General features: G+C 45.0%; 1 protein-coding gene across 2 annotated transcripts in view; it reads right to left on the bottom strand.

The window, feature by feature from the left end:
- MCM10 (minichromosome maintenance 10 replication initiation factor) overlaps window positions 1-13,084 on the bottom strand; it is a 52,206-nt gene that overhangs the window by 38,977 nt on the left and 145 nt on the right. Inside the window, exons 2-5 of one of the 2 annotated variants that reach the window (XM_073018724.1) lie at window positions 10,256-10,340; window positions 2,948-3,286; window positions 1,714-1,818; window positions 1,428-1,568 (exon numbers count right to left, since the gene is read on the bottom strand). In XM_073018724.1, the coding sequence (XP_072874825.1) occupies window positions 1,428-1,568; window positions 1,714-1,818; window positions 2,948-3,286; window positions 10,256-10,262 (592 nt within the window). In that variant the 5' untranslated portion in view covers window positions 10,263-10,340. The remainder of the gene's footprint in view (window positions 1-1,427; window positions 1,569-1,713; window positions 1,819-2,947; window positions 3,287-10,255; window positions 10,341-13,084) is intronic. The other variant, XM_008002286.3, reaches the window with a different exon arrangement.

Raw genomic sequence — 13,084 nt, 5'->3', positions numbered from 1 at the left:
CTGCACTCCAACCTGGGTGACACAGTGAGACTCTGTCTCAAAAATTAAAAAAAAAATAAATAAATAATAAAAATTCCAAAGCTAGCTCCCCTTTTCTTCTTTCTTGTTTCATTTCATTCCATTCCATTTTATTTCTGGGGCCAAGGAGAGTTAGGGGTCTGGTATTCTATTCACTATTGCTTCATTAAATATCCCTGGTGGAGTTACTTTTCATATTTTAGAAGTGTTTGATAATTCTCCGGAAGGTCAGACACTGGGGTATTTTTCTTAATAAAATATCACTCTTTCGTAAGATTGTTGTTTGCTCTCAAAGGGACTTTGGATCCCTGCTCTCCCACTAGGGGCCAGGGTGACCCTAGAACTTTAGAACCTAGAGGCCAGGCCCATTCCCCACCCCTCAAAACCAAACTTTGGACATTATGTAATGCAACACCTTAGTAATGCCAAAGGTCCTGAGGGGATGGATGCTACTCCTGAATGGATATGTGAATATATAACTTGCTGTCAGATTAATATGAACACTCAGGCGAAAGTAGTTCTCTACTACTGTGGCACAGACCCATGCTACTCAAAGGGGCCCTTCCAAACACATGCAGCCAATGAAACGCTGTGTCCTCCAACCCGTGTTCTATCAGGACCACCTTGTCTTATGTCTCCTGGCAATACAAGAAAACCAATACATAGTGCAGAAATCCTTTTCATTGTTGCTTTGCGCATATACATGTGTGTGCTGAAATAGGACTGTATTTGAACAGCATCCTATACTCCTGGCAAATAAGTCGTTTCTAAAAAACAGCCCTTTTGGTTTAATACAACCTGGCTTCAAATAAAATGACCATTTTCTAAGGAAATAACCTCACAAGCTTAAAGAATGAGAACCTGACCAGTGGCTTTCCTTGTGACAATCCTGGTAAAACTATGAGACTACAGAGTTAACAAAAAAATTCAACCGTTAAGTCCTTAGTAAATAGCTACTCTGTACCTACGGATTTTCTTTTTTTCACACAGGGTCTTACTCTGTGGAAGAGGATGGAGTGCAGTGGCATGATGACAGCTCACTCTAGCCTCAACCTTCTGAGCTCCAATGATCCTCCCACCTCAGCCTCTCAGGTAGATGAGACTATAGGCAAGCACCACACCTGGCTAATTTGTTTATTTACTGTAGAGATAGGGTCTTGCTATACAACCCAGGCTGGTCTCAGACTCCTAGGATCAAGCAATCCTCCCACCCCGTGCCTTGGCCCTAAGGATTTTCTAGGCACTCTGAGATCTAGAGGAAGAACACAAAACAGATCACGTGGCTCCCATTCCCAAGAAACTGACTTTCTTTCTCAATGGGGAGATAAGACAGACCAAAAGACACAGACACCCACACACACACGAACACATACAACAGTGCCAAGATATTGAGGCCTCAAGTACCACACCTGGAGGTGAAGCCTTTGGTGTCTGAGCCACCCGCTTGGTTCTTGGTAGCGCAGGGACATCAAGCTCCGCAGAAAAGCATGTTGACTCCTGAATTCTCTGAACTCTCTTCTCCTTAAGAGGCGGCCGTGGAGACTTCTCTACTTCATTAAAAGTAAAATAAGTGAGTAAAAACCCATTCAGAAAGAGGTTCAAAGGGCTGTTTGAACAGGAGTTGGATGCAGAAATAATGTGATAATTTCTTAATGACAGAAATGCACACGATTGCCAGAATGACAGTCTTCTTACCAGGGGATTTTTGCAGACGGGCTGGGCTTGCTGTCTGTTTAATTGTTGTTAGTTTTAGCTGTTCTTGTAAGGACTTCATTTGCTCTTGCAAATTCCTTAATTCCTCTAGGAAATGAAAATATGTTAATTTAAGAACCAGGCAGGAGGAAACATTCTACATGACAAAAATGCTGGCAATATTTTTGTTATCCACTCCCTGTCCCAACACCTTGAGACCCACGATAAAATCACATACCCAAAGCTCATGATTAACTTTTGTACTTCAAAGAGGTCCCTTAGAGAAACACAAATTTTATTTAAAGTAATGAAGCACCAATAGTCAAGCTAGTTATAAATCTGTACTATTAAGAGATATCAGATACAAATCCACAGTTAACAAGTGTTTAGGACTTGAGAAAAAATTATAGGCCAGGCATGGTGGCTCGTGCCTGTAAGCACAGCATTTTGGGAGGCTGAGGCAGGAGGATCGCGTGAGCCCAGGAGTTCGAGACCAGCATGGGCAACATAGGGAGATCCTGTATCTACAAAAACTGAAAAAACTAACAAACAAACAAACAAAAATTAGCTGGGCATGGTGGTGCACGCCTATGGTCCCAGTTACTAGGGAGGCTGTGGCAGGAAGATCACTGGAGCCTGGGAGGTGGAGGCTACAGTGAGCCAAGATCGTACCACTGCACTCCAGCCTGGGTGACAGAGCAAGATTCTGTCTAAAAAAAAAAAAAAAAAAAAAAGTTATATTTATTTCATAAATTGGATATCATAATTAATATGATAAATGCTGGCTTCTGTATTAGAAGAAACAGCCAACCACTGAATTTTATTATAGCTTAAAGATGTATGAGATGCCAGGAATAAGAAAAGAATATGTGTCAAAGCTTCTGTTCAGGAATGCTCTGCTCAAATAGATACGTGGCAGCTTTGCAGCCCTGTCTCTGGCTCCACATTCCACATAAATATCAAAGTACTACTATTCCGTAAGAAACATGAAAAGTTTCAGAGGCATTCCGTACAGGATCCATTGCAGCTGGCTGACACTGAGTCTGTAGTTTGTGCTGAAATGCTGGCCTTAAACATTTCATCTATCAACTGGTATAATTTTCTTTCTTTTTTTCTTTTTTGACAAAGTCATTTATCTCTACCCTGGAATCAGCAGCTATTTTGATGACAACTATCAGATTGGTGGTCTTCATCCAACTTATCCGAAAGAAATAAGGAAGGCAAGTAGTTAGGGCACCTTGCAACTCTTCATTTGTTTTCTCTCGACTGGGGGCAGGAGCAGGGAGGACCCTCTGTTCAGCTGACTGTGATGCAGGAACTTCTTCATCTGTGAAGTCCTCCATATCTCCAAAGAGAGTGGCCAAATTTTCTTTTTCATCTTTGGTCTTTCCTGTTTCTCCATCATCAGCTTCTTCTGTATAAGATTCACCGTCGCCGTCGGCATCAAAGAGCTCATCAAATGCGTCGGGCTCACCATTTTCCTGGGTCAAGAAGTTACTTTCTTCTGAATTACAATCCAAGGCTGACTCATTTTCTTCCAGCAATGCGGTCAGCAGAGACAGATTGTCTTCCTCCTCTAGGGAAAAAGAAGAGAAAGGACAGAGAATAAGCACAGCTGATTCCAAACATTCAACTTTAACAAGGCAATTTAAATAACCCCACAGGAGGTAAGAGAAACTACCTAATGGGTACAATGTTCATTACCTGGGTGATGGGTTCAATCATACTCCAAACCTCAGCATCACACTATACACCTCTGTAACAAACCTGAATCAAAAATGAAAGCTGAAACTGGAAAAAACAAACAAACAAAACAACAACAACAAACCCTACAGATGCACCATTTTGCCTGGTCTTTGTTCTTGTCTCTATCTTTCCTGTCCCCAGGTGCTTCTTAGGGGACACTGGTCTAAGAAGGAGCCGATACTGCTGAGTAGAGTGGGCCAGCCACAGGGCTAAATGTCCTTACACATTCCACTCCAATCAATGAGAGAACTTCCCGCACACCAACTTCCATGAAATTCAACCAACAAGGGAATAATTTCAAAACACCAAACATCGATTTAGGCTTTAGATGTATATAATTTCTGACCTTTAAGTTATCTGAGATTTAAAAAAAATAGATACAAACTATATAAAAAATACTAAGATCCCATCACTCAGAATTAGCCATCATTAACATTTTGTTGTTTGCTTCTTGCCTTTAACATTAAATAACACCTTCTAGATGAAGTCATGCCAAATCTTAACTCCTGACCACTGCCCCCAATTCCCATTGTAATCACTTTCATAATTTCGAGGCATCATTCCAGTCCATTTTTATGCTTTTACATAAATATATAGGCAGTCACAGTTAATATATATTACATGGTTTAAAAAATATTTACATAAATATTCCACACTGCACTACTCTGCATTCTGGGTTCATTCAACATTGCTTGTAAGATTAACCCAAATCAAAACATATAGTTCTAGCCAAGCACGGTGGCTCATGCCTGTAATCCCAGCACTTTGGGAGGCCAAGGCGGGAGGATCACCTGAGATCAGGAGCTCAAGACCAGCCTGGCCAAGAAAGTGAAACCCCGTCTCTACTAATAATACAAAAATTAGCCGGGTTTGGTGGCCCATGCCTGTAATCCGAGCTATTCAGGAGGCTGAGGCAGGAGAACTGATGGAACCTGGGAGGTGGAGGTTGCAGTGAGCCGAGATTGTGCCACTGTACTCCAGCCTGGGTATAGGGCGAGCCCATCTGAAAAACAAACAAAAACCCCCATGTAGTTCTAGTTTATTTCTTTTCATTGCTATATTGTATCCTATAGTAAGACTGTGTTACACCTTACTCCATTTTCCAAAAAAGGACAATATGGGCTATTTCTAATTTTCCCCCACTACTAAATATGCTGTAATCATGTATCCGTCTTCTTGCACATGTGTTTCTTGGGAATATCTATCAGAAATGGAATTGCTGCATTGCTGGGTATCCACGTTTTCCAATTTTGCTAGATGCTGCCAAATTGTTTTCAAAGTGGATGCACTCTTGAAATGTCATCATTCATCTGGGGTAATACCCGAGGTTCGTTGCCTCACGCAAAGGAAATCATGGACGCTGACACCCAAGAAGTGAGGTTAAGTGCAGAGGTTTAATAGGCAAAAGAAAGAGAAGAGCTCTCAGCAGCAGAGAGGAGTCCCAGAAAAATTGGTTGCCGCTTCCATGGCGAAATGCATGGGGTTTCATAGATGAGCTTGAGGACGCAGTGTCTGATTTACATTGGACATGAAAGATTGGCTGGACTAGGTATGCATAGGGTGGAAAACCTGGCTACCCCACCCTAATCTTTTATTATGCAGGTGGTTCTCTACTTGGCCAGCTGCCATGCTGCCTGTTTCTTTACTGTCCACGTGGTTGACAAAGGGGCCGCCATGTTGAACATGCCTGGCCCCCAGGGAGCCTTTTCCTATTGGCACAGCTGCAGGTATTCACCCGTGCAAATTACTAGCTTGCTTTTCTATGTCTGCAGTTTGATTTTTCAGGCTGGCCTTTGTTAGAAATTACTTGGGGGCTGCTTTTTGTTAAAAGGGAAATTCTGCTGAGGACACTGTTGCCCTTACTATCTCCCTAAATAATTGCTATCTCCCATATCACTCTCACTAGTGCTGTACACAAGGGCCACTTCTCCCCACCACCTCATCAATATCTGATGTGTCACTTAAATTTTTCTGCCAGTCTGATGGACGATGTAAAAAGATTTGCATTTCTTGGATTACTGGTGAGGTTAAGAATTGCTTACGTTTATTTGCCAGTCAGATTCCTTCTTTCTTGATTTGTCTATTTTCTTTGCTCTTTCCCCGCCATTTGGGCACTATCTGTTTATAAAATCAGAGGTATTTAATGGAAAAATATTAAGGGTATCTGACCTACTCTCCTTGTCTGAAATTCAGGGGCTAGAGTCTGAGACGGTGAGGGATTGTTCAGGATCACATGGAGAAACAGATCAGTGCAGGAGCTGGGTCAATAAGGAATCTCTAGATCAACAAACCAATGTCCTTTCCACCACTCTACAATCCCTTACCGGAACGAAAGAGCCAGCAGCCAAACTTCAGGCCTAGAATCTGATGGCGGGGCCTAATGCTCAGAGTAAGAAGTTGTATAAGGATTAGCTTGAGTTGCTTAGTCCACAAAGACTCCAAGACTGCACAGTGCAAGAGAGAAGAGACCAGGCAGTGCCCTGTGCTCTAGGTGAGAGTGCCACATGCCTCCAAGGAAGCCCAGAGGCCTCCATCATTTCTTGTTCCCATCTGCCAAAGAGGGCACACCCCCAGAAGAGGCTCTGGCTCACCCCACTGGGGGGCGCAGGTGGAAAATGCTGCCTGGGGACCCCATACCATTCACTTCGAACCCATCTTCTTTCACAAGAGAACCAGGGCTAATCCCATGGTGACTCACAACCCCGTTTACCTGTCACGGTCAAAAATCATGTCTTCTCTGTATTACACTGACTCAATCTCCCAGCCTCTTTGTTCTCAAACCCCTGGGACGTGAAATCTACTACCAGCATGTTTCCCGGATCCCCAGTGGCTCTTACAGCAGAAATCTGGCTACCCCTGGAACCCTCTCGAATGGAAAGCGTGTAATAGTTCGCACCTCACATGGCAATGTCTGGAATAGTGTTCGGCATGTATTAGGCATGCAGTCATTATTTGTTGATCAACTTCAGGGTCTTGATGTCTTCTTCATCACTGTCACTTTGGAACGATTCACTCTTCTTTCAGATCACAGCTCTCTGAAGTTCATGACACCAGATTCTGGCCTCAAGAACCCCTCATGGCACTGTCATGCGCTGATCATCGTGTGTGTATCATGCAATGCCCCCCGGTCCTCCCTCCATCTCTACTGCTCTCCCCCTCCTGGGGCACTTCAACCTCCACAAGGATGATCCAGCCCACATCTTGGTCGCTGGGTTTCTCATCCACCGCCCATCTTAGCTACCCACTCCCATAGTGACTCCAACTCATCACAGCACAGCACAACTGACCTCTGAGCGTCCCTCTGCGATCCCACTTCCTATCCTTTCAGCCTGCTCACTCTAGTATTCACACCCAGCAGCTCTTCAGCTTCATCCACATGTCTAATCCATCAGCCTACCTACAATGTGTTTCCTGTCCATCACCCCCTGCCCCTAATGCCCTCCCTGTGGATCCATGTTCAACACCATCATCACTGCCTTCTAAAGACTCAGTTCCCTGGCTGGTGAATGGTCCTGGAGAAAGACTCGCTACCAGGTTGACTGGTCTTTTTTGTTTATTTATTATTTTTTCAAGACAAGGTCACCCAGGCTGGAGTGCAGTGTCACGATCTTAGCTCACTGTAGCCTCAAACTCCTGGGCTCAAGCGATCCTCTTGCCTTACTTAGCCTCCCAAGCAGCAGGAACTAGAGGTGCACACCACCATGCCCAGCTTATTAAATTTTTTTTTTGTAGAGATGGGGTCTTGCCATGTTGCCCAGGCTGGTCTTGAACTCCTGGCCTCAAGTGATGCTCCTGCCTCGGCCTCCTAAAGTGCTGGGACTACAGGCATGATCAATAAGACCCTTAGCTAACTGTAAACTTTTGCACACCCATAACAAACAGGCATTCAGCACTGCTTAAAGATTCCCACACGTCCCCAATCCATTCGCTTTCCCAGGCTCTGACCACTTCACACTGTCTCTCCTCAAACCTCCTATGCCCACTCCCCACTCTTTACTCTTAGCTGCTGATCTTGTTCAGAGTAGATCATCAAATAACCTTTTTATTTTTAATTTTTTTTGAGACAGAGTTTTGCTCTTGTTGCCCCGGCTGGAGTGCAATGGCGTGATCTCGGCTCACTGCAATCTCCACTTCCCGGGTTCAAGTGATTCTCCTGCCTCAGCCTCCCGAGTAGCTGGGACTACAGGCATGCGCCAACATGCCTGGCTAATTTTGTATTTTTAGTAAAGACAGAGGTTTCTCCATGTTAATCAGGCCGGTCTCGAACTCCCGACCTCAAGCGATCCACCTGCCTTGGCCTCTCAAAGTGCTGGGATTACAGGCGTGAGCCACAGCACCCAGCCCTTGGCTTCTATTTTACGGAAAAAATAGATGCAATCAGACTTCCTCATCCTTCACTCCCAACTCTGAACGTATCTTCTCTGCTTTCCCTCCTAGGACTAAGTATCTCGTGCTATTCAGCCAATTCTTCCACTTCCACTCTTACACGGGGTCCCACTCCTCAGCTCCTCAAGGACTTCATTCTACAATTACCACCTCTCTGGCTCCTGCATCCCCAATTTCTCCCTCTCCTCGGAAGCACTCCTGTCAGCATACAAAGACATTGCAGTGTCTCCAATCTACTAACTACCCGTTTATTGTTTTGTTATCTTGCTCCCTCCACTAAAATATAAGCAGGAACACTGTTCAACAGTATATCCCAAGTACCATACACTTTCCAATTTCCTCTACACCAGCCAAATTGTGAAGCCATGCCAATCAAATGAGATTTTCTTACTAAACATTATGATTCCTTTTTCCTCTTTTTTTTTTTTTTGGAGACGGGGTCCTGCTCTGTCATCCAGGCTGGAGGTGCAGTGGTAGGATCTCGACTCAATGCAACCTCCGCCTCCCAGATTCAAGTGATCCTCCAGCCTCAGCCTCCTGAGCAGCAGGGATTACAGGCACATGCCACCACACCAGGTTAATTTTTGTAGTTTCAGTAGAAATAGGATTTCACTATGCTAGCCAGGCTGGTCTTGAACTCCTGACCTCAGGTGATCCACTCACCTTGGCCTCCCAAAGTGCTGGGATTACAGGCATGAGCCACCACTCCCAGCCTAAACATTATGATTTTTTTTTTCTTGACCTATACTGTTTCCAGATAGATACTATGATTTCTTTTTTTTTTTTTGAGATGGAGTCTCGCTCTGTGCCCGGGCTGGAGTGCAGTGGCTGGATCTCAGCTCACTGCAAGCTCCACCTCCCGGGTTCACGCCATTCTCCTGCCTCAGCCTCCGAGTAGCTGGGACTACAGGCGCCCGCCACCTCGCCCGGCTAGTTTTTTCTACTTTTTAGTAGAGACGGGGTTTGACCGTGTTAGCCAGGATGGTCTCGATCTCCTGACCTCGTGATCCGCCCATCTCGGCCTCCCAAAGTGCTGGGATTACAGGCTTGAGCCACCGCGCCCGGCAGATACTATGATTTCTTAGAGAACATGTGTCCATTCACCTTTTATTTTCATGTCAATCTCATAGCAAAAAGTGATGCTTTGTATGATATAACCTGCCCTGTAGGCAATTTGCCAATTTTAAGAAACAGGAAACTACCATGATACCATCGGGCAATGAGTTTCACATAAGGAATAACCCCTTATCTGAGGGTTTATTTTCTGTGGTTTTGATTTTCCATGGTCACTGTGGTTGAGGACAGTACAATGGATATTTTGAGAGTGCAATAGATACTTTGGAGATAGACCACATTCACATAACTTTTATTACAGTATATTGTCATAATTGTTCCATTTTATTATTGTCCATTTTATTATTGTTATTGTTATGGCCTAATTCATAAATTATACTTTATCACAGGTATGTATGTACAGGAAAAAACGCAGCAAGCCTAGGGTTTCGTACCATCCTCGGTTTCAGGCATCGGCCGGGAGTGTTGAAACACATCTCTCAGGGGCAACAGGGGGCCACTGTACATCACAGTGTGAGGAATTTCAAGTTTTTTTTTAAACGGCAAAGTGTAATACGTTTGAATTTTTAAAAAAAATCCAGTTTCAGATTATGAGTTCAATTATGCAACTAGATCTCTTCACAACCAGCACAATCATTTTAATTTTTTAAAAATGGAAATGAGGTCTCACTCTATTGCCCAGGCTGGTCTTGAACTCCTGGGCTCAAGCAATCCTCCTGCCCCGGCCTCCCAAAGTGCTGAGATTATAGGTGTGAGCCACTGCACCCGGCCCAGTACAATCATTTTAGATGATTGCTAATTAGTGTAACACCTCTTTTCTAGGTAAACATTTTGTGTACACCCCTTGCAAAATGAACAAAATTAGAAAGGATTATATTAATAAAAACTTAAGTCAGAGCTACACTAAAATTGCTTCAACAGATTTCATTATCAAATGTAAATTCTGAAGTCAGACCGCCTGGTTTAAAGCCCTGCTCTGCCAGCTTGAACTGTGAGAAGTTACTAAACATCCCTGTTTTCCTGCCTATAAAATATGTTTGCCCCAGGACTGAATCAGTTAATTTCCATAAGAATCTTGGAGCAGTGCCTGGCCCACTGTACACCTACCAGCTGTTGTAATTATGAAAGACAATCACTGTTGCCAGAAGAAATCTCATCTGATAAAAGCAAGTAACATTCAGTGACCTCTGTGAGATGTGCGATTGCTTCAGAACCTCTAAGACAATACCTGAGGGCTGGGGAGCATTTTCACCATTTCACAAGTAGAATAAACAACAAGTCCATGGACAAAAGGGTAGTTTTCCTTGAAACAGAGAAACAGAAAATTGCCAGGCCTTACCATCCATGCCGTCAAGAGGACAGTTGTGACAGGAAACTTCAAAGGAGGCTCAGGTGCCCAGGAGATGAGCAATGTAGAATCTTGGCTGTGTGAAATCAATATTAGAAACGTCACTTTCAATTCTTCTCTTTTGCTCACAACACACACCTCCAACAAACCCAGAATCCTACCACTCCTCTGGGCTCTAACCTCAGAATTCATCCAGAATCTGACCACGTCTCGTCTCCTCTCTCCACACTGCCAATGCCATCTCCCTCCCTGGATGTAACCAGCTCACTTTTACTTGTCTTTAAACTGAGGTTACAGAAATTCATTGAGATGCAGAGCAGTTTGTATCACACTAGATTACATGGATGAGATAAATTATGAGGAAGAGCTATTGGGGTTGGCTGGGCACGGTGGCTCAACGCCTGTAATACCAGCACTTTGGGAAGCTAAGATGGGCGAAAGTTTTGAGGCCAGAAGTTTGAGACCTGCCTGATCACATAGCAAGACCTGGTCTCTTTTTAAAAAATGACACACACACACGAATTATTGCGGTCGATCTAAATTAGACTATTCTCTCATTTTATTCACTGTAACACACCTGACATCTGCATTATCCACGGCAGCTTACTGTGTGATTCTGCTTAGTCGCAGCCTTAGTGACAATCATGATTTTGATTCAATACTGTCAGCAAAGCACAGAGAAACAGCGTAGCTAATTAAGACAAAGTTGTATCACTGTGCACTTCTCCTTTCATTTAAGATGATTTTTTAAACTGCAAGAAAAAAAGTACAAATTTTTCTAGGCTCTTATTTAACTTACATGTGCTCTTTGGCAAGTTCAAAGTCAAAGAACTAATTACAGTGATTACGGTGCTTTCTTTTCTTTTTTTAGACAGGATCTTGCTCTGTTGCTGGGGCTGGAGTGCAGTGGTGCCATCGGCTCACTACAACCTCCGCCTCCCAGGCTCCAGCGATTCTCCTGCCTCAGCCTTCCAAGTTGCTGGGATTACAAGTGTGCGCTACCACACCCGGCTAATTTTTGAGTTTTTTGTAGAGACAGAGTTTTGCCATGTTGCCCAGGCTGGTCTTGAACTCCTGACATCAAGTGATTCGACTGCCTTGACCTCCCAAAGGCGCTTTTTTTTTTTTTTTTTGGAGACAGAGTCTCTGTCACCCAGGCTGGAGGGCAATGGCGCAATCTCGGCTCACTGCAAACTCCGCCACCCGGGTTCACGCCATTCTCCTGCCTCAGCCTCCCGAGTAGCCGGGACTACAGGCACCTGCCACCAGGCCGGGCTCATTTTTTCTGTTTTTAGTAGAGACGGGGTTTCACCTTTTAAGCCAGGATGATCTCGATCTCCTGACCTTGTGATCCGCCCGCCTCGACCTCCCAAAGTGTTAGGATAACAGGCGTGAGCCACCGCGGGCGGACTTTTTTTTTTTTTTTTTTTTTTTTGAGATGTAGTCTCACGCTGTCGCCCAGGCTGGAGTGCAGTGGCGCGATCTCGGCTCACTGCAAGCTCTGCCTCCCGAGTTCAAGTGATTCTCCTGCCTCAGCCTCCAGGGTAGCTGGGATTACAGGCGCCAGCCAGTACACGCAGCTAATTTTTTGTATTTTTAGCAGAGACAGGGTTTCACCGTCTTGGCCAGGCTGGTCTCTGTGATTCGCCCGCCTGGACCTCCCAAAGGGCTGGGATTACAGGCGTGAGCCACCACGGCTGGTCGCTTTTAAAAAATTCATTCAACAAACATTTCCACGGCCCCCTCATGTGCCACACACTGGGCTATCTACTGGGGAACCTATTGGACAGTAAGCTTCCCGAGGGTTAGGAGCAAACTGTCTTGTTCAAGTCTATAACCTGCCTCGCTTTCCCCCAAAATGAAACTGTGCACCCTCCCTCGCCCTCAAATCCAGGGCCACTGACAAGTACTGTGGTTCCATCTCCAAAACACTGCTCAAATCTACCACTTCTCTCCAACTTCACTGCCAGAACCCTAGGCCAAGCCACCATCAACCTTTCACCCGATGACATTGTTAGCTTTCTATGCTGGTCTCTTTGTCCCCCTGCAATCTATTCTCCATACAACAGCCACAGTAACCTTCCCTTTCCTTAGTAACCTTTTAGGAACATAAATCAGATCATGGGGGTCCCTTCGTTGAAATTCTTTAATGATTTTCCATCGCCCTTATAACAAAAGCTGCAAAGCCTGCGAGGCGATGATACATATTCTCTCTCCCTTTCCAAGCTTTCTACTCCCTTACTTTTTCCACAATCCACCACGTCCAATTCTACCCACCCAGACACCCAAAACAATGCTCCAGCCGGGCCAGCCCGCTTCCACTTTCTGGAACACACTAAGTCGCTTTGAGGTCTCAGGCTCTGTCGGAAGAAAGCTCCCCCCAGGTCCTTCTTGCCCTTCGGTCTCCACTTACTTATCTTTCTGAGACTTTCTGCACGACCCTGAGTCGTCCACTGTCGTGCATTTGTTTATTGCCTGCTCGTCCCTTTAAACTGTAAGCGCCGTGAAGGCAGCGGAAATGTGATCCCAGCCCCGCACACCACCCGCGTTCAATAATCATTAGCAAATCATGAATACGAGAAATCAATGAATGAATGAATGAATAAAAGAAAGCCCAGGCGGCAGGCACTTGGCAAGCACTTAAAAGGCTGCTTTTAAAAAGAAGAACCCGGCTCCTTAGTAGACGGCCGGCAACTCCCAGCCCCCGGCCCGGCCATGCCAGCCCCGCGCGGTCCCGAGCTGCCGCCAAATCCAGATCGCGCCCACCCGAGCTCCCAAGACCCCGCGCCTCTCGCCCTCAGATCCCTTGCAACCCGCGCA

Source organism: Chlorocebus sabaeus, chromosome 9, assembly GCF_047675955.1.
Source record: "Chlorocebus sabaeus isolate Y175 chromosome 9, mChlSab1.0.hap1, whole genome shotgun sequence".
NCBI classification, from domain to species: Eukaryota; Metazoa; Chordata; class Mammalia; order Primates; family Cercopithecidae; genus Chlorocebus; species Chlorocebus sabaeus.
The sequence above is the reverse complement of the archived record's forward strand: the minus strand, read 5'-3'. Positions and strand labels throughout refer to the sequence as shown.